We start from the raw sequence: 20,095 nt of genomic DNA, 5'->3' as shown, positions 1-20,095 counted from the left end.
ACGTTTTACCTTCTGACATCCGGAGAGTTGGGTAGACTTCGACATTTGCGTGAACTCTTGCCCCCACCATGCGATCCCGATGATGAGGACGATGTATTGCCCATTTTTCTTCTTTTTTTTTTTGTTAATTTATTGAGTTTAAAAACTAAGTTGATTTTGGCATTTAGATGCTGCTTTGGCACTGATTTAGCTGTGGTTTTCAGTTGTTTTTTCTTACATTATGTTTTTTTGAGGTTTATTTTCGCTTGGAAATTTTTATTGGAAGATTTGTGTGGTGTTTTTATTTTTTGAGTTGTTTTTTGCGTTTAAGACTTATACAAAAATATTTGTTGATAGTTTTTAATCTTTTCAGGGAAGAAAAAATATTTTAGGAAATGGAACGTTTAGTAAATAATTATAAATATTTGTCGCGTTTTATAAACATTCTTTTGATAGGTTAAATTTATTAGAATATTTTTGGTAACTTTAAATATTTTGTCATCGAGTAAATAGTATTCAAAAATTTTTTTAAAGGTATTGGAATTTGTATGTTTTTATGGTAATGTTGCATAATTAATGGCTTCTTAGGACCGTTTTCCCTTACTCTAATCAAATTTATAGATTTATATAAAATTCTACGGCTTTACCAATGGTTTTTCAACAATATCCCTTCTAAAACATTCCCCAAAATCAAATCATTGACTGCCTGAAAGCTAATAGTATCCCCAACTCATTTAGGGACACGCACTCGTCCGATTCTTCGTTCCATTCACTCCATTATTCCAATTTAATCAGATAAACATTCCATTTTCACACTAATTATGACTAAGTCGACCCCCGAGCGTACTATTTACTTTGTGTAATTAGTTTGCAATTAAGTTTTTGGGGGAGAAAAATGCCCAAACCAGAGCCAAAAATTTACTCAAATCAAACAAATGTCTGGTGGCAACGCCCTCGACCCGAAAAAAAATATGGAGTAATTCATTTTGGGATGTCCAAAAACGGCAACGAAATGTTTGCACAGCACTTTGATCTTAACCCAAATGTACAACTGGGGTTGAAACGAGAACTTAATGCAATTAAGTGAACATATTTGCAACTTCCGTGCAAACCAGGGGAACGGAAGACCAGACGTTCCGGCATTTGTTTTTGATGTATGACTGCTGCTGCCGATGCGGCTAATCGAGGGATAGAAACCCCAAAAAAAGCATCTAAGGGGTGTACACCAGCTTGAAGATGCCGCCCAGAATTTTTGCTCTTTTTTTCGAAACAAAGCTTGACATGAAAATCAATAACTTCAATTACACGAATGGAAAATGGAGAAAAAGCCCACCGAAATACAAAAGAAATATTGCGTGTAAATAATACGCACGTGTGCGTGACACGTGATTGGGCTGCCGTCCTGCCGTCCCACTGAAAGGGGGATATTCCTTGCTTTTTCGGAATTTTTCAAGTGCCTGCTAAATGCTCTAAAAGTGGTCATATTTTTTCCTAAAGCTACGTTAAGGGTGCGAACTTCAAGCTTAATCAATTTGTCGTAAAATGTAATGGGAACACAGGGCTGGGATTCGATACGATAAATGTAACGAGGGATTCGACACGTGCACAGGGGATTGTCAGTTCGTTTCTTCCACGTTTTGACTTATGGGTAAATTTATGTGATTTATTGAAAGTTTGCCACAGTTGCATAATCAAACTGTCACAGCAACAATTACGACAATCAACAAACGATAGAAACCAAGAGTCCCAGACCACAGACTCTCTGCTCTGCCTCGGTTCTAGACTCTGCCCATAGGCAAAAACCACTCAACTGTCGTTGTCGCCTCTCGTCTGTCGACTGCATAATTTTCATAAATTGTTGCAAATTGTTGTTGCTTGTTTGTTGTTTGTCACTCAAGTCTCGACTTGTATGGCTCTTTGGGGCATGAAGTGCCTGACAGGCGTAGCTGGAACCAAAGGAGAGAATGTGGAACAGGAAGCGAAACGGGTATCAATACAAATCTATGCACATTGTGCAGGGCTCTGGCTCTCGGGATAAATGGTATAAATTTGTGGAATGAACACTTAAGAACGGTTAGGCTTTTCACACAAGATGATGTGGGCAATATAGACGAAATGAAATGTGGCATGATCATTATTGGTCTTAAATACTCTCCTTAAATACGATTAAAGAAACGGTTAAATTCAACCGCTGCGCATTGAGAGAAGGTATATTTCTGTGAGGTGCGACATTGCTAGAGATCGCCCTTGTGACAGCTGCCCAACGCGTTGGCTGCCGAACACAAGGAGAGCCAGAGAGAGGGAGCTCGGGAGAGCTCCTCACCCCCACATGGTAACCACTTGTCAGTGAAGATGCGCTCTGCTCTTGAAATAAAGTGCAGACCAATTAAGAAAAGAAAGAGAGGGTGTGAGGAAAACAAAAACCGAAAGCAGGCTTCGGCTATGGACACCTTTGTATGCCCTAGTGTGGGGTGTAGGGTATCGGTATATTACTATGCCAATTTCCTGAAGATTAAGCACTCAAATGTACTCTCTAACAAACCGTAATCGTCTCGAATTCCCTAGTTACTTCAAATGCTCTTCAGAAACGAATCATAAGCCACTTCATAGCCTCAACCACCCTCGGAAACCAGCGTTGACGCAAACTCTTTATTACATTGCCCATCAAATAATTTCCAATACTGTGACCAATCATCCCATCCCCCCTGCCATTCTCTTTACATCCTATAACTAATCGTTCGATTCAGGGAATATCACGTACACAACTTGGAAGCGGCAACTTTTTTGACACACTTAAAATGCCGACGGCCCTGCAGTTGAGGAAACTTTTGAGTGGAAGGACAAGCTGATATTCTTATCAGAGCATTGCACTTTTTGCACACTGCATAAAAAGTGGCCAGAAGGCCGGGGGGTTAGGAGAGAAGTTTACTCAGGTCTTATCTATGCCGCCACTTACTCGAGGGGAGGCGGAGGAGGCCCAAGGAGGCGCTCGAAGGAATTATTAAAATCGGTTTTTGAAAATGCATTTTCCATAGCCAAAGGGACAGAGCGATAGAGTGGAAATTGACGTTTAGTCACGTACAATCTTGCCTCCAAGTTGGCCAAGGGAAAATTATTTTAATATGCAGCAAAGAAGTGGCAAAAAGTTAAAGATACACACACTCATGTATCTGATATTGCACTGAGAAAAATAAATATTCTAAAATGAAATTATACTCTTTAGATGCTTGATTCTAGGAAGAGTTTTTTTCTCAGTGTACAATCTGCTAACCATATAATAATAGCCATAGGAATTGTTCTCGTCACGAAACAGAAGTTTCTAATCGCCCAAGAGGGGGATAAATAACAAAGGGCCTGTGTCTAGGGGGGTTCTCTAAGGTTGTCAGAATGCAATTTTGAAAGGAAGTTCACACAGCAAAGTAATGGGATACGGGGTCCAAGAGGTGGTACATACACTCCCCAAAAAATTCTTTCTTCTTTGTTCCTGATCCCTGACCAGAACCTTGTAACTCATTTGGATTTGTTGGCATTGTCTTGGGCTGTACGTCGTCTCGGTCTCGGTCCATAAATCTAACAATGCAAACGTTCAATCACTCGCTGGAACTGTGGAACTCCCTCCCTATCACCAAACTCCAGAGTGTGGCGCTTCAAAGCGCACATGCAATGCATATCAAAAACCCCAACTTCGTCTTTGGCTTTAACAAATAAATTCTGATGAGATTTATGGCAAAAAAAAACTGACACGAGTCCCAGTCCCTCCTCCAAGTCCTCGCCTCAATCCCCATCTTGAAACCGACGAAAAAAAGTACTTCCATCTAAATATAAACAAAAGGCTGAGCTGAGGCATATAGACAACGGAGGCCATAAGCAGCCCCAGAGAGCGTACAGAGGAGAGAAACAAATTCAAAACGTGCAAATGCACGTGCTGCTCCAAATTTTTTGTTAAAAATCCCCCCACATGCAAGAAGGGGAACCCATAAGGAGGAGCGGGTGGATTTCTGTATAGTGGAAACAGCGCGGACAGATGAGGGGATTGCCTTTCGCGCTCCAGCGAGCAGTGGGGACCCAAACGAAAATAGACAAGTTTATGGAGCAGAAATCAAGTTGAAAAGAGTCTTTTAGCTTCCGCTTAAATATACAAAGTGGAAAAACAAAGGAAAAAGAGACAAATAAAAGTGGGGTCTGGTGTGAGGACTGGAAGATACCCTCTAGAATGAAAGTGTTTCTTGGACACACATTTTTGTATAAATTCAATTTTAATTGTATTTAAATATTTTTGTTTGTTTTCTTACTGTATCCATTTACGGCACTCGGCAAACTCACTTATTAACAATATTAGACGAAGCTTTAATCTGCTTTCAACCCATTTATGCTCGAAATGTGCGAAAACTAGACTTTGATATTGATAATTGAACGACAAAACTGTGAGAGAGAGTGTGAGTGTGATTGAGTGAGATCGCAAGAGATCGCTCACCTTCATATGGTAACTTGCCAAAGACGATGCGCTCCCGTCGATACAGTTCGGGAAAGCAAAGGTAAGTAGGAGAGGGCAAAACGCATGCTTCGGCTATGGAGACTATTGCATTCCCTTTTGTAGGGTATTCTTGGTATATTTTCTTTCAAACAACCAACACTTCTCATAAACCAATCTACCCTCCATCCCCACGACTAGAAGGTACCTATCCTAAAGGAAAACCCAAAGACAAAAGTATTTTTCTTCTCTTCTATATGTATGTCAGAGCAAATCAACAATTTGTCACGCCGTTTTGCATTGAATGAAGGAAGGTGGAGCAGCAGCAGCAGCAGCAGAAGTGGGGAGATGGAGATGGTGGCAGCTAAGGAGGGCAAATGCCTAGGTAGGTTGCCACGATTTAAATGTTTTTCTCGCTGTTTAGCTTTTTATTTTTTTTGGGTAACTCAAAGTGACATTTGTTTTTCCCGAGCGTTTAACCCCTTTTCCGAGTCTGTTGCCAGTCAACCAATTAATTGCTGGAAAGGCAAAAGGGCCGCCGCCAACCCGAAAGATCAATGGAAGAGGTGCGGCCTACATCTTGCATATAAATCAGATATATACTCGTACAATATTTCATAATCGTTCGTGTCTTTTGAAGTTTTCAATTGACATTTCCGTGAGCTCTGCCTGGGTGGGGGATCTCGATCGCTAACCAATTGACAAGGCGACAAGAAACGCATCAAGATAATCAATATTTTCAATATACCATAAGTATTTCTTAATAAAAATGACGGGAAACCATCTGCCTGGGTGGTCTCTCTCGTACAATACTATATGGTCTGGTATGGGGCATGCAACGTTGCCCAACTTCATGTCTATATACAGAGTTTTGCAAAAAAAGTTGTTGTCAAGCAATTTGCATAAAATTAGAATGGAAAAAAGACATTGCAAATGATGGATTGTATACAAATACTCGTAATGGTAATGTAAATTGAGTTAGGGTATGCGATGCTTTGGTAGTTAACTTTTAATGGACTTTTGTTAGCCATAAATCATAAATAATTGCATTGAAAGTTGAAGCTTGTATGGTTTTACAGAGTTCGAAAGTTAGGGGTTTGTTGAACTAAGTTTACACGGAATTATCGTTATTTTGGGCCAAAAATAATTTAAACTTTATTTTAATCTTCTTTTCTAGAAAAACTCTCAAAACTATTTCATAATTCGTTTGTCGAATTCCAATGCCATATAATTGTCATATTCCCTAATTGTCATGCTTAACCTCTATGAATTTCATGGCATTTGTGTATATTACCCTACGATTCCAACCCCCTTTGGCCATTAGCATTATCATAATTAAATCATTAGGGGAACGCGGCCATCAACTCCATCAACTAATAATAAATATTGCTCCCTCCGTCTGTCTGCTACCTCAGAGATTATTCATTCCTCCCTCAGAGAGATCATTCACACGCTTGAGGCACACAGAGGGCCCCTATCATTACTCAATGCTGTGGGAGGGAGTACCCTCCAAAGGAGTACACGTACCGTACCTCCCTCCGCAATTGATTTTACATTATGGTGTGGCTGGCACACACCCCTTCCCTAGGTCTCGTCTCGGCTTCTGTTTGATAATTTGACAGCTTGCTTTCTGATATCTCAGATTTCCAGTGTGTGACTGCGACGGGGCTTTTGGACTCGATTTTGATTTAGAGTTCGATTCGAGTGGTGGGTTCAATGCTCCCTTTACGAGTAGAGTAGAACAGGATTTTAACAGCGCCTGTTACCCGCTTGTCAGTTTGTCAGATGTCAATGGCAGAGCTTGAGGAGGAAAATTGAAAGAGAGTCCCCAAGTCAGACTCCTTCCGAGAATGTTCTTTGGGGAATGTGTTTGCTCAACTTGTGGCTCAACCATAATTAGCTTCAGTGGCTGCTGCTACTGCTGCTGCCTGAAGGAAGCATAATCCTTTTGGACTCAGCTGCCACTTGAATAAAATTAAATTAGGGAATGGAAGCGAATCAAGCGAATGCGCTTGAAGAAGCTCTGAAGCGAGCGCCCCAAACCGATTCGTAGCGGTGATTAATTGAAGACACGCGCCTCGAAAAAAGACACACATAAAAACCGGTTGAGAACCAGCCTTCTGCAGCATCTGTGATCCCAGCACCGATGACAATGAAGATTAGCACCCCGTCCGTCTCTCTGGATCTGGATTGGATGTCTATCCATTGTCTGCCACTAATTACCTACCGTTTGACGGGGGGCACACTCTGGCAGCAAACTCTGTTGCAAACTCTCATTTTCTTTAAATTGTTAGAACTTTCGAGTCAGTCATTCGGAAAGGTGGTAAATGGGGGTGGAATCGGGCAGAGGAAGTGGCTGATACGGATAGGAAGGCTTCAGATATGATAGTCTGTGAAATTTCTATGGATTTTTATCGGTTCGTTCAACTTTGACCACAAAATGAGGATGGTTTTTGGGATGAATGATTTCGTTTAGAGATTGGAGAGATGTCTACGAGATGGCTAGTGGGGAAAATAAAGGAGAAAATTGATAGAAATCCAAGGGATTGTTGTATAAATATTTTTTAGAAAAATCACAGAGGATTCTGAAATCTATCTCTTACGATCATCAAACCTGATATACTTTAACATAGGTCTTTGTATGACCAAAATCTCAAAATAAAGGCGTAAAATTGCATCATAAGACATCTTTAAAAACTACGACTCATCCAGAGTTCCCAGAAATCGCATACAAATAAATAATAATCCATCATAATCCATCCACACATTTTCTTTAGACTTCTCTCCTGATCCAAAAATCACGTAAAGCACCTTAAAAACAGGTTTAATTGCATGCAAAAATTCTAAATAATTTAATCTTCAAAAATTAATCATGCACATCCCACTTTCACCCACCACACTTTCACTAACCACAAAAATGAAGGAAATTCTCATTTCAAACAATGTAGAACTCAACATTCAGGCAACTTTTTTTTCATTTCAGAAAAACTTTGGGTCCCCAAACGCCGCACTGAATGCAGTTTTTTATGGTGGGGAGAGATACGATACTATAAATAACGCACGACTTTTATCTCTAGGATGGTGGTCCAGGGAGAATACATTGTCTGGTTTTTGGCCACAGTTTTGGGCCCTGGAGCCTGTCTGCTCTTAAGCCTTTTTAATTTGTGTGCAATGCGATAAGGCGTTAATTATACCCAGAGATGGTGAGTATGGTGCTGATGATTATAATCAGACAAAGCTATTAAGTATGCAACAGATTGGGGCACATCATGAGAACAAACTTTTTATACGAGTATATGCGTTATTCGCAGTAAATTCTTCAAAAATATCTGCTATCACTTGACACATTCACATTATTTTTTGGCACTTTTGTCTGATTATTTCCCGTTAATCAAATTCTTCAATCAAGATTTTTCATGAAACCAACTTTTCCTTGATAATTTCTCATTAATCAATCTTTTTGGTGATATTTCCCTCGTTAATCAATCTTTTTCACACGCTTTTTAGCTTTGCCGCCATTTATTTACGCGTGTTTTACGTATTTCCCGATGAAAACAAACAAACAAGCAAAAATCCACAACCAAACGCGCGCGCGACGCTGTTGACGCTGCAAAAGCCGTTGAAAAACTGTGGGACTTATCGATAAAATATACCGTCCGACCGTCAGAAATATACCGAAACATGCCGTCTCGTTTAAAAAATATACCGTAAATATACTGACGACTTCAACTTCTAATTTATTTATTCCTTGCTTTTGATCTTCCGTCGAATATTCCCAGCTGTATAGAACATTTAGCCATAGCAAGGTTTAAACAAAAAAGGTCAACAAAACAACAGTGGCAACGTAAGTGAGTATGGAATGTCACGTCAACCGGAGTTTGGGCACAGGTATACCCTATTTCGTTAATATAAATGAAGAATCTTTTTTCCAAGCTGTTTTAAAACGTAATTAATATAGAAATTATCACAGATTGTTGTGTTTTAAATATATTGTGGCATATGATTAGGGTCTTTTGAATATATCTCGACCCCGATACCCATTCTTTGTTTCTGTAAGAAGACCACAACCCTCAAAATATCGTTGAAATATCTTTTCAACAGAAACTGACTAGTTTTGGCCTTTATTGGTGCATTAGATGACAAATATTTTCTTAATTCCAGAGCATCCATTTCCACAGGGTATTCAAAATGTTGCTGAATCCGCAGTATGTTGAGGAACAATGCTGCTCGATTTCACGGCACATGAGTCTGGCCCATACAAAGTGAATGTTGCCAGAAAACGTAAGTGAGTGTGGAATTTAGGGACATTGTTGAGCTGAAAAAGGACATTGTGGCGAGGGAAAAAACTTCCACAAAGAGAGGATATCCCATCACGAAATAGAGAACAGATCCCAACAAAAGAGAGCAAGAGGGACCTAACGGCCCAGTGCGTTCTCTCAGCTGCGTACCGTTATGAAATGGGCTGATCTTAATTGTCTTAATTTGGCGGCTAAAATTCAAATTTAAAATCAAATTAAGTTAGACCGCAAACCTCTTTTCTCTTCTATTGCTGCCTCCTGCATTTGTCGGGTCTAAAAATACTTGGCTAGCCTGGCTCTTGGGGCCGAGTTGGCGGGCGCTCTGGATCTCTGAAGTTCAATGCACATGTCGCCCGGCTCCCCCCTACTCGGGGGGGCCAACTCAACAGAAAAAACGACCAATTAACGTCGGGGGCCAAAGTTATGGCTGCCTGGCCCCGCAAACAAATCGCAGGGCAATTTAACAAAGTAAGCAATTATCACAAATACATAGTTTCGTGCCACATAAAATGTCGCAAAGTAGAGAAAAGAAAAGATACGAGCAGGGGATCAAAGTAGTTGAGTAAAATTGTTTAATCATTGAGCTTAATTTCAATTGGGGGAAACTCGTTTTGACACTAAGCCGATCAGGCACACTCCGAGACTCCAGACTCCAACTCTGGCTCCGACTTGTTCAATGTAGTTTAAGACGTAGTTTCGTGTTGGTTTTTATATTCTCTCCTCTGGCGAGGGTATGCATGTTATGGTTTGATGTTTGCTGAGCACAAAAGAAGGCTCAAATTAACTACTGGAAACAGATATGTATACATGTATGGAAAGGAAGAGTACAGTCAATAAAGCATATATTCTCGGTTTCATCCATGCATATGCATGTGTCACGCGTCATACAGGAGCGCACCTCGGCTATTCTGCGTTTCTACTTGGATCGAAACGTAAGTTAACGAAATAGAAAGCTCCAATCTGTATCAATAGACACATTCATTTACCGAAATTTCCCACGTAAGGGTATACAGTTGTCTCCGTGCCAAAAGGCTTTCTTTTTCGCTCGTTTTTCCATTATTGAACCTGAAGTTTATTGCCAATGCACGGGCCGGCACCCAATGTTGTGCAGCGTGTCGAAAGATGATTGCAATTACCAGCATGTGCGATGTATCGCCCCGAATTCATTCGAAATTGCCAAAATGATTGAATGGCCGAAACGAGTTGCGGATTGAAAGTGTTGGCATTAGAGCAGGGCAGGGGCGGGGGCCATAATTGAAGTTTTGGGTGTGTTTCGGATTGTGGATTTTCTTTTCTAGTGGGCGGCAATGAAAGTTGCCACTCGCGCGATTAAGCGGGAAAAAAGCGCAGAGTCCGGGGGAACTATCCACAAACAACTTTTACAAATGAAATGAAAATTATGGGTAAGATATTGTTTTTTCCGAGTGCAATTAGTGTTCGTGTTAATGTCACGACTATAAAGATAGGTTTTTTGTGGAGATATGACTATGATTGAGTGGCTTTTTAGCATATTAATGTTAATTAATTGTATTATTCGAGATTAAATCAAAGTTGAAAGATGAATTGCGGTAAAAGAAGGTGATAGACTATTTCCAGAGATTAGGGGAATGGGGAATTGGCCTGTCTAATGGAATATCTCTATCATTTTGGCTTTAAAGTGTGCCATTTTTAATATTTTATTGCTCTTCATATCTAAGAATTTTGTCAATAGCAAAGTAATCAGTTCTCATAGGTATTGAATATTTAAACAACTGAAAGGGATTTCACTAGGTTTTATTTAACAAAATATCAAAACAAAAACTTCTAGTACCCTCTACAAACACTTTCTAAAACCGTCCACCACTTTCTCTCCCCCCAAAAAAGTGTTTAAAACTACAATCAGTTAAAAGCGAAAAGAATAAACAACCTGCCTGCACTCCTGCCCGAAAAATAAAAAGTAAAACTAGATCCAATAAATCTTTGTTTAGACAAATCCAAAGACCATGAAAAGGCTTTCGCTCGAGTTGCCACACAAAACATACGGATATGCGGGCTGCCAGATGGGAGCTCCAGACTGAATGTTCCACCCAGCGATGTGGCGCCCCATACTAATGCCATTAAGCCCCCCCCCCCCTGATGTTGCAAAAACACTAAGCATGCATTTTATTGCCTTTCGTGTTCGTATCGTACTACTCTTTCAGGCGGGGGATTTTTCGTTCAGAGAGGAAGTCCAGTACCCTGTCCTGCTCCAGTCCTGCTCCTCTTTCAATGGGCGACCCTACTACTCCTCCTTTCAGTGCGCGGGAGTCGCTCTGGCACTTTATCATTTCAATGGCAAAAAACGGCGGACATTGCAATGTTTACTTTTCATTTTATATATCCCCTTGGACCTCCTAGACTGCCCACCCACAGGACCAGTGTCCTATCCCCAGCTGCCATGAGAAATGTTCACTTTCCCGTCGTCTATTCAATTGTTCAACGGTTTGTCTATGCAAATATTTTTATTTGCCTGCTGGTTATTGTTGTCCAGCGTGGAAAAACCACATAAAAAAGGACATTAGGGCAATGGACAGTCAAGTGTTTGGATCAAAAAATACCCAGTAAGTACGGGCGTCGAAGAGCTTTTATAAATAATTTTGAAGCTCTATCGTAACGTAACATAAAAGATACATTTTAGTACTGTGCCTCGGCAAAAACGGTTTGACTGATATTTACTTAGTTTTAATGGGGAGCTAAATATTCGTATAGTTCCTTAACAATTTCTGAAAATAAATACACTCTTAAGGAAATATTTGCTAGTGTATTTATTCAGATTTTCTTTTCAAAATGTTCCTTAACGAAGGAAGGAAGATTTAATTGAGATTATATTAAAAAATCTGCAAGATATTAAGTACCTTTAAAAACACTAAGAACTAAAAACACCATCTAAGAAATTATTGGAATGTTTTTGTCGAGGCACATTTAAATATCTCTTTGAAAGTCAAAAGAACTTAGAATTCTAAGTTCTTCTTATCTTCTTTTATAGTCCATCATCATATGCATCATTCCTTGCTTCCCTATGGCCTCATCTAGTCTTAAAATCCTCCCTAAAACTACAGGGTATACCTAAAAAATAAAGCTAACATTGCTGACATGGCAGCAACGTTTTCGTTTTCCTCTGCTGGTTTGAAGGAGACTCTGACTGACTGACTGACTGGCTGACTGCGTGACTGATGGATGGATCTGGTTTTGGGGGAATATTTTGCACATGTTGCCACTTTCCGTTTTACGGTTTGGTTCCGTTTATTAGCCAGCTTCCAGAATTTATAGAGGGCTTCATCAGCATCATCCGACGTTAATCAAGTACTTCAAATAGTTAATGTTTTCCCAAGGGAGTTAATTACCCGAAGTATTTAGCATATAATTATGGGCTTCACCTGTTTTTCATCTGTCTCTCATTTGCGGTTCCGAGGGGGGTTCTCTGCTCTACCAGACGGGGGATGGCCAAAAGAGTCCCCCGAGGGCAAGACAAACTTCATGGCCCGCCCACTGCTGGCAATTCAATTTTCCTTTACGGCCAAAAAACAGCAACAACAACAGCGAGAGGAGGGAAAACTGTTGCTGGATGGGGGAGGGGAAAACTGTTGGAAAAAGTAATCATCGTTGCAATTGTTTCACATTTTTCACATTGCGAGGCAGACAGAGAGGGGCAGCAGTGGAGGCAGCATGAATGCCTGCTTTGATGATGACGATTGTGAGGAAAGGGCATCCTGGGGGTTCCCCCGCTCACTCATCCATCGAATGCCTGTAGACGACATTTTTCTGCTCCCCAATTTTCTTTTCTTATGACTAATGGCTGTGGCAGTGGCTGTGGCAGCCACACTGCTACATCGAATCGAATTGTGGGTGTTGATTTGAGGCGCCACCGAAAGAACGAACATCCCCTCTTTGCCGAGTGAATTTTTAATAATACCCTGAAAATCAGTCGACTTCAAAATGATGTCCACTTGAAAACCGAGCGGAAAACAGGGGGGAAAACGGGTAACAGGAATACATTAAAGCCTGCACAGAAGAAGGAGTCCTGTGGCAGGGTCTGTGTAGAGTTTTTGCGGACGGCGGACGCTCGAAAACAAAGGCGAAAAATGTCAAATGGTGGCAGAATATGGGAAAGGGAAACGCATGTCAAAATTTGCGCGTGGATTCTGTCTGTCCGCGAGGACAATGGCGAAGAGTGGCTCATCCTTCGGGGAAAAAGGTAGAGAGAGTCCTCGTCCTATAGAGATGAGCATCCTTTGCAGAGCGATTTGAAACTCCCATCCTTTAGACAGAAATATCTGAAGCGAGCAGGGACTCGAAAGGGATGAACCATCATCTATCCTACGGTTATATTTCCAGGGGCGACGGATTTCTACAGCCAATTTTTGTTTGATTTATAGAAAATATGGGCGTAAACATGGCGCCTGATTAAAGATAATCATTGAGCAGGGTTGTCTATGTCTATTATGAAAAAAAAGCCTAAAAGAACGAAAATTGTACAGAGACAAAGCTACCTAATCTTTAAAAGTCTAAGGGTTTTCAGTTTCAAAAAAACCATTCATAGAACTCCTTTCTGAGAGCTATAATTTATCCGTTCTATAAAGACCCTGGACGTTTCATTTCCTATCAAAACTTTGTAGAAATTCAAAGTAGAAATCTCGCAGGAAAATATTTATTCATTAGAGCCACAAAATGAAGTTCGGAAAAACATTCGAGAGCCTTTTGACCAGCGAATGGCGTCAGCAGTACATGAACTACGCGGTAAGGCCCCAGAAAGAACCAATTTTCACACCATTTTCCGCCTTATGAACACTATATCCCTGCAGGATCTTAAAGCAATGATCCGCGAGGCCACAGAGAATGCACCCGATCCCAAGGAAGCCTCTAGCTTTGAGATTGAATCCTATTTCAACGACTTTGAGACACTGTTCTTTTCCACCTGCCTGGAGGAACTGAATCGCGTGAACGAGTTCTTCAAGCAAAAGATATCCGAGGCGCGTCGAAAGCTGGCCACCCTGAAGTATCAGTTTCTGGTGTCCGATCGACATCGGGATCCCCTAGGACATGCCAAGAGCAAAATGCACTTGGACGATGGGGGGCAACGGAAGCCCCTGTCCCAGAGGAAGCTCCGTTTGGCCAGCACTGAATTCTACTTGAGCTTGATCATGCTGCAGAACTATCAAACGCTCAATCAGACGGCCTTCCGTAAGATATGCAAGAAGTACGACAAGTACATAAGATCCAGTGAGGGCGCTTCCTGGTTCCATGACAATGCTCTTTATGCTGAGTTTGCCAGGACCACGGAGCTTACGGCAATGGTAACATCCGTGGAGGATCTCTACACGGGATATCTGGCAAATGGCGATAGATCCAAGGCCATGGCCAAGCTAAGGGTTCCCCCTTTGGGTGAAAAGACTTCGCCAACGAGGGTTTTCTTTGCTGGTCTGTTTCTAGGGCTGTTCATTGTAGGTGCTGTCATGAGTGTGATATCATGTAAGTCCTTCCAGACCTCAAAGACCCTTTCCCGAGATATATCTCGCCTTCTTTTTCTAGGGTTCAGCTTGGATCTAAAACCCGGATTCGAATTCATGTTTGTCAGTCTTCTACGTGGCCCTATAATGCTCGTCGTTTACGGAATTTACTTGGCTCTCAATGTGGGCATATGGCAAAAAGTTGGCATCAATCATGTCCTCATTTTCGAAGTGGAACCCAGGAATCATGTGGGCTTCCTGGACGTCCTAGAAATAGTCTGTTTCTTTGGCTATCTCTGCACCATCGTTATCCTGGGATACTTGTACAGCGATGAGTTTGGCATCGAGGAGTATTACATCCTGCCGTTGATATACATGGCACTCATGGCGGTGATGTTTCTCAATCCCATCCGGATCATGAACTTTCCCTTGCGCCTTTGGTTGCTGAAACTCTTCGGGAGAGTGTTGGCTGCTCCGTTTTTCTATGTGGGCTTTGGCGACTTTTGGGTCGGCGATCAACTGACTTCGATGGTTCTGTGCCTTGTTGATCATTATTATTTAGTCCGTTTCTACATCCGTTACTACAACAAGATGGACAATTTATACGGCTTTGAGCCCGACTATGGAGTGGCTGTCATACGTTGTCTGCCAGCCTGGTTCCGCCTGGCCCAGTGTCTGAGACGCTACCGGGACAGTGGATCCAAGTCCAAGGTGTATCTGATGAATGCCGCCAAGTACTGTCTTGCGATAATGGTGGTTGTCTTTTCCACCATACAAATGGAGACAAATGGTGAGGGTTTGCTTTTGAATTTCACATTTTTATACCTTCTTTTCCCCTTAGCCAAATATGATTACATGTTTCAAAATCCCTGGGCCTGGCTGTACATCTCCACTGCCCTCTTAACGAGTGTCTACTCTCTGGGCTGGGATCTATTGCAGGACTTTGGCTTGTTTCGAATCTGGAAACGGGAGAATCTGTTTCTGCGTGAGAATCTGGTCTTTCCAAAGGTAAGCTCCGACTTCTTAAAAGATATTCCTTTAATTTTCGTGCATTTTGCAGTGGTTCTATTATTTTGCTATACTGGAAAACACACTCCTTCGTTTCGTTTGGATTCTGGAAATAGTTTTAGTCCACTTCGATGTGCTCACGGTCTACCATTGCAAGTCCTTGATCATCTTTTGCGAGATAACGCGACGCTTTGTGTGGAATCTACTGCGTTTGGAGAACGAACATCTAAATAATTGCGGAAAATTCCGAGCCACTCGAGACATTTTCCTAACAGCCTTGAATCCCACCGAAGAACTCCTGCTGGAACGAATGATGGATGAGTCGGATCATCGTCTTTCGAGCAGACTGTCTCGGCGTCCGACCCCAGATCCGGAAAGCCCCAGACTTGACAAAAAGTACTTTTAAATTCGATTTATGTCCATCACTCTTTGAATTCTCTATCGTTAAATAAAATCTGTGAAATCTGTAAGCTGAAAAATGAAATTTGGTCAAAACTTGGACCGGCTTATGGTCAATGAATGGCGCGAGCAATACGTAAACTATGAGGTAAAAAGAGCGGAACAGATCCCCATTAAACCTCTAAGCCTAACCTCGTAAGCCTCCTGCGCATTAGCTCCTCAAACAAATGATACAGAATGGGGTCGATGAGGCTCCCGATTTCGGAGATTATCCCTTGGTTTTGCTCAATGAATACTTCGAGGAGGTCAAACACGAGTTCTTCACCGCTTGCGCCCAAGAGATGGTGAAAGTTCAACTTTTCTTTGAGGAAAAGCTAGCCGCAGCCCAACGAAAGCAGACATCGTTCAAGGCCACTCTTGCGGACCTCCGCGAGGCCGGTGGCGGGAGGCAATTCCACCTGAGAGATCCACAACAGCAGCCGCAAACCACACGACGTCTGCGCAGTGCCTACAGTGAGTTCTACTTGATGTTGATTCTCCTGCAAAACTATAGGACCCTGAACCAAACGGCGTTTCGGAAAATATGCAAGAAATACGACAAGAACTTCCGCTCCACTGAAGGCCAACTGTGGTACAAAACTGTGGTGGAAACGTCTCCCTTCGTCAACAAAACGGACCTCAATAATCTCATCGAAGAAGTGGAGAATCTCTATATCGAGTACTTGGCCCACGGAGATCGCGCCAAGGCCATGACAAAGCTAAGGGTTCCGCCTTTGGGTGAACCCCCAAATCCTTTTAGAGTTTTCTTTGCAGGACTTTTTTTGGGTCTATTTTTTGTCGCTGCTATCATGACAGGGATATCATGTGAGTTCTATAGCACCGATCTTTGGAATATCATTGATCTACGATTGATTTTCAGACATTTTTCTGGATTTAGATGCCACATTTCGTGAGCTCTTTGTCCATCTCTATCGGGGACCCTTCATCTTAATTTGGTATACCTTTTTGGTGGCTACAAACCTTTTTATCTGGCAAAATGTTGGCATTAATTATGTGCTGATCTTTGAGCTGAATCCCAGGAAACATTTGAGACCCACAGATGTCCTGCTGATTGCCAGCCTGCTGGCTTATGGCTGGATCCTCTGCGCCTTGGCTTTTCTTCATCGTGAAATCTTTGAGGTGGAAAAGCCCTTCTACTTTCCATTGATCCCTCTGGGAATAGTCATTGCTGCGGTCTTGAATCCCATTCGCATCTTGGAATATAACGCCAGAATGTGGCTCGTTTCTCTTTTGGGCAGGATTGTGACGGCTCCTTTCTCCTATGTGACTTTTGCAGCCTTCTGGTTGTCCGAACAAATTACTTCCTTGACCATTTGCCTGGTGGATCACTATATGCTGTGTCGTTTCTGCTTGCGATACTATGCCAATCTGGGCAATCCCTTTGATTTTGAGCCCGACTATGTGGTTTTCGTGCTGCGCATCCTTCCTGCCTGGTTCCGCCTGTGTCAATGTTCGAGAAGATTCCAGGAGAGTGCTTCCAAGTCCATTTGGTATGGCCTGAATGCCCTCAAGTACAGTCTAACCATAGTTATGGTTATCTTCTCCTTCATACAAATGGAGACAAATGGTAAGGGAAGATCTTTCCGATCAAAAATACATCTTTTAAGAAACCTTCAATCGCTCTAGGACAGTACCAGAGCATATTCGATAGTCCCTGGACCTACAGCTATATACTTAGTGCCCTTTTATGGACCGTCTATCATTCGTTTTGGGATTTGCGCAACGATTTTGGTTTATTTACAGCGGAGCACAAATTTCTACGCGAGAAACTCATTTATCGAAAGGTACTAGAACTGTTACAGAGCTCGCAAATAATCTTCAAAACATTAACAATGGGACTCTCCACATATGGGTGTGCGTGAGAGGGAGAGAGGCGAAGCTTATGCCTTGCAGAGCTCATCTCTCGAGCACAGGCCACACGCATACAATGCACATGCAAAAGGCATGAATTGCGTCCCTCCAGTCCGCGAAAAAGAGAATCAAAAAGGAGATAAACACGAGCGGCAAGGGCCGCAGCTCTACTTGTAAACCCTGTACTCAATCAGTAGGTATACGTATCAATATACATTTTTTTACGAATTTATACGTAAGCTCCGTAATGGGTATCGGAGCCGATAACAGCCGTATGCTTTCAAAAGATACGTAAAAAAGTCTGATGCCTTGAGCGAAGGTGTATTTGCATGTCGTGAGGCCCTTAAAGTTTTGTTGGTTATTTGCGAGCTCTAAAAATACACCAAATTCTAAATTTCCTTTTCATTTCAGAGCTTTTATTACTTTATTATCATAGCAGACGTCCTGCTGCGTTGTTTTTGGATGCTAGAAATTTTTTTAGTGTCCCAGGACCATGCTACCCCCTACAATTGCAAGACTTTTGGAGCCCTTTGTGATATAACCCTGCGATTTCTATGGAACCTATTTCGTTTGGAGAACGAACATCTGTATAATTGTGGCAACTTTCGTGCCACCAGAGACATCAATCTATGGATCTCCGAAGAGGATATGAATCCTCAGCACAAGAAAATATATTTCTAAAGAGACTTTTTCCGGAATAGTCTATATATTTCATTTTAATGTGACCTTCAAGACGAGGTATCTAACGTTATGCCGAAATCAATTTTGATCTGATGTGAATAAAAGTGCGTTCCTCTCCACCGTAAAAAAGTGCATCTTCTTTGGTGTCTTTTAAAAGCATTTGCGGTGCACAATGGATGGGCCAGACTCATCGTACTCTGTCTTCGATATCCACATCTGTTGGAAGGTGGAGAGTGAAGCCAAAATGGAACCCCCAATCCAAACGGAATACTTCCGCTCTGGCGGTGCAATGATCTTGATTTTCATTGTCGAGGGAGCTAGAGCCGTGATCTCCTTCTGCATGCGATCGGCTATGCCCGGATACATTGTGGTGCCGCCAGAAAGCACTATGTTCCCGTAGAGATCCTTGCGTATGTCCACATCACACTTCATGATGGAGTTATAGGTCGTCTCGTGGACGCCGCAGGCCTCCATTCCGAGAAACGACGGTTGGAAGAGGGTCTCCGCACAGCGGAAGCGCTCGTTCCCGATGGTTATGACCTGCCCGTCGGGCAGTTCGTAGGACGTTTCCAGCGCCGAGCTGGAGGCAGCCGTAGCCATCTCCTGCTCAAAGTCCAGGGCAACGTAGCAGAGCTTCTCCTTGATGTCTCGCACTATTTCGCGCTCAGCGGTGGTCGTAAAAGAGTAGCCCCGTTCGGTCAAGATCTTCATGAGGTATTCGGTGAGGTCGCGTCCGGCCAGATCCAAACGCAGGACGGCATGGGGCAAGGCATACCCCTCGTAGATCGGGACAGTGTGCGAGACCCCGTCTCCCGAGTCCAGGACGATGCCGGTGGTGCGCCCAGAAGCGTACAGCGAGAGCACCGCCTGAATGGCTACATACATGGCCGGTGTGTTGAATGTCTCGAACATTATTTGGGTCATCTTCTCGCGATTCGCCTTGGGATTCAATGGGGCTTCAGTCAGGAGCACGGGGTGCTCCTCGGGGGCCACTCGCAGCTCGTTGTAGAACGTGTGATGCCAGATCTTTTCCATGTCGTCCCAATTTGTCACGATCCCATGCTCGATGGGATACTTGAGTGTGAGGATGCCGCGCTTGCTCTGTGCCTCGTCCCCGACATACGAGTCCTTCTGTCCCATGCCCACCATCACGCCCTGATGGCGGGGACGACCGACAATCGACGGGAAGACGGCTCGTGGGGCATCGTCGCCAGCAAATCCGGCCTTGCACATCCCCGAACCATTGTCGATCACCAGAGCGACCACCTCTTCGTCCGACATCTTGACTGACGAACTTTTAATTGGAGAATTTAGAGAGAATTTTATAAGGCTATTGCTTTTGATTAGTTTTTCTTTGGTTAACCGTTTTGTTTTTTTGTTGTTTGCTTGTGTTAAATCGAAAATTCGAAAATATACAAGTGTGTAAGACTTTTTCCCCGTTTGCGTGTTTAGAAAATATATATTTGTTTGTCTTTTGAGAACGAACTTGTTTCAAAGACGACCCAACTAGAACTGAGCTCAAACGAAACTCAAAGTAAATCCAGATTTCCTGACAGGAAATGTAACGGATGGCTAAGTTGCACAAAATTCATGGAATATTCGATTACAGAAGGTAACAAATGAAAAGCAACCTTGTGAAAGGGAATAGAAACCCTGCAAAAAGGGTTGACAGCCTACCAGAGGATTCTATAGGTCTATGGTGCATCGCTTATTCTCAAAGCTTTAGCTCTGAAGCAGAAATAGAAGAGAGTTCCGCTTATACAAAATGTTACCATCACTCCAGCAGTTTCCAAGCCCCTTGGCAACTCTGTTAACTCCGTTAGCGTCTCTCTCAATCCTCAATCACCATCATTCCCTTTCAATTTAAATCTATATTTAAACGA

The 20,095-nt window shown here is 42.4% G+C and overlaps 4 protein-coding genes across 12 annotated transcripts in view; 2 read left to right on the top strand and 2 right to left on the bottom strand.

Moving 5' to 3' along the window:
* Positions 1–20,095, bottom strand: part of sick (sickie) — a 207,843-nt gene that overhangs the window by 73,496 nt on the left and 114,252 nt on the right. Inside the window, exon 1 of one of the 9 annotated variants that reach the window (XM_015181240.2) lies at positions 10–275. The exons of 7 other annotated variants lie outside the window; for them this stretch is intronic. In XM_015181240.2, coding sequence (XP_015036726.2) covers positions 10–104 — 95 coding nt within the window. In that variant the 5' untranslated portion in view covers positions 105–275. Of the gene's footprint in view, positions 1–9; positions 276–20,095 lie in introns of those variants that run through there. One more of the 9 variants, XM_002133113.3, reaches the window with a different exon arrangement.
* Positions 13,290–15,700, top strand: LOC4816609 (xenotropic and polytropic retrovirus receptor 1 homolog). The gene is made up of 5 exons (XM_001356086.4): positions 13,290–13,503; positions 13,569–14,235; positions 14,296–15,003; positions 15,055–15,221; positions 15,274–15,700. The coding sequence occupies exons 1-5, from the start codon at positions 13,435–13,437 to the stop codon at positions 15,625–15,627; spliced, it is 1,965 nt and encodes a 654-aa protein (XP_001356122.3). The 5' UTR covers positions 13,290–13,434; the 3' UTR covers positions 15,628–15,700.
* LOC6902624 (xenotropic and polytropic retrovirus receptor 1 homolog) lies at positions 15,657–18,300 on the top strand. The gene is made up of 5 exons (XM_002133114.3): positions 15,657–15,768; positions 15,836–16,484; positions 16,540–17,247; positions 17,307–17,464; positions 17,943–18,300. The coding sequence occupies exons 1-5, from the start codon at positions 15,700–15,702 to the stop codon at positions 18,210–18,212; spliced, it is 1,854 nt and encodes a 617-aa protein (XP_002133150.2). The 5' UTR covers positions 15,657–15,699; the 3' UTR covers positions 18,213–18,300.
* Positions 18,230–19,714, bottom strand: LOC26533720 (actin-42A-like). The gene has a single exon (XM_015181242.2). The coding sequence runs from the start codon at positions 19,491–19,493 to the stop codon at positions 18,363–18,365; it is 1,131 nt and encodes a 376-aa protein (XP_015036728.2). The 5' UTR covers positions 19,494–19,714; the 3' UTR covers positions 18,230–18,362.

Source organism: Drosophila pseudoobscura, chromosome 4 (assembly GCF_009870125.1).
Source record: "Drosophila pseudoobscura strain MV-25-SWS-2005 chromosome 4, UCI_Dpse_MV25, whole genome shotgun sequence".
Classification (NCBI taxonomy): domain Eukaryota; kingdom Metazoa; phylum Arthropoda; class Insecta; order Diptera; family Drosophilidae; genus Drosophila; species Drosophila pseudoobscura.
This window is presented reverse-complemented; position numbering and strand designations above follow the sequence as displayed.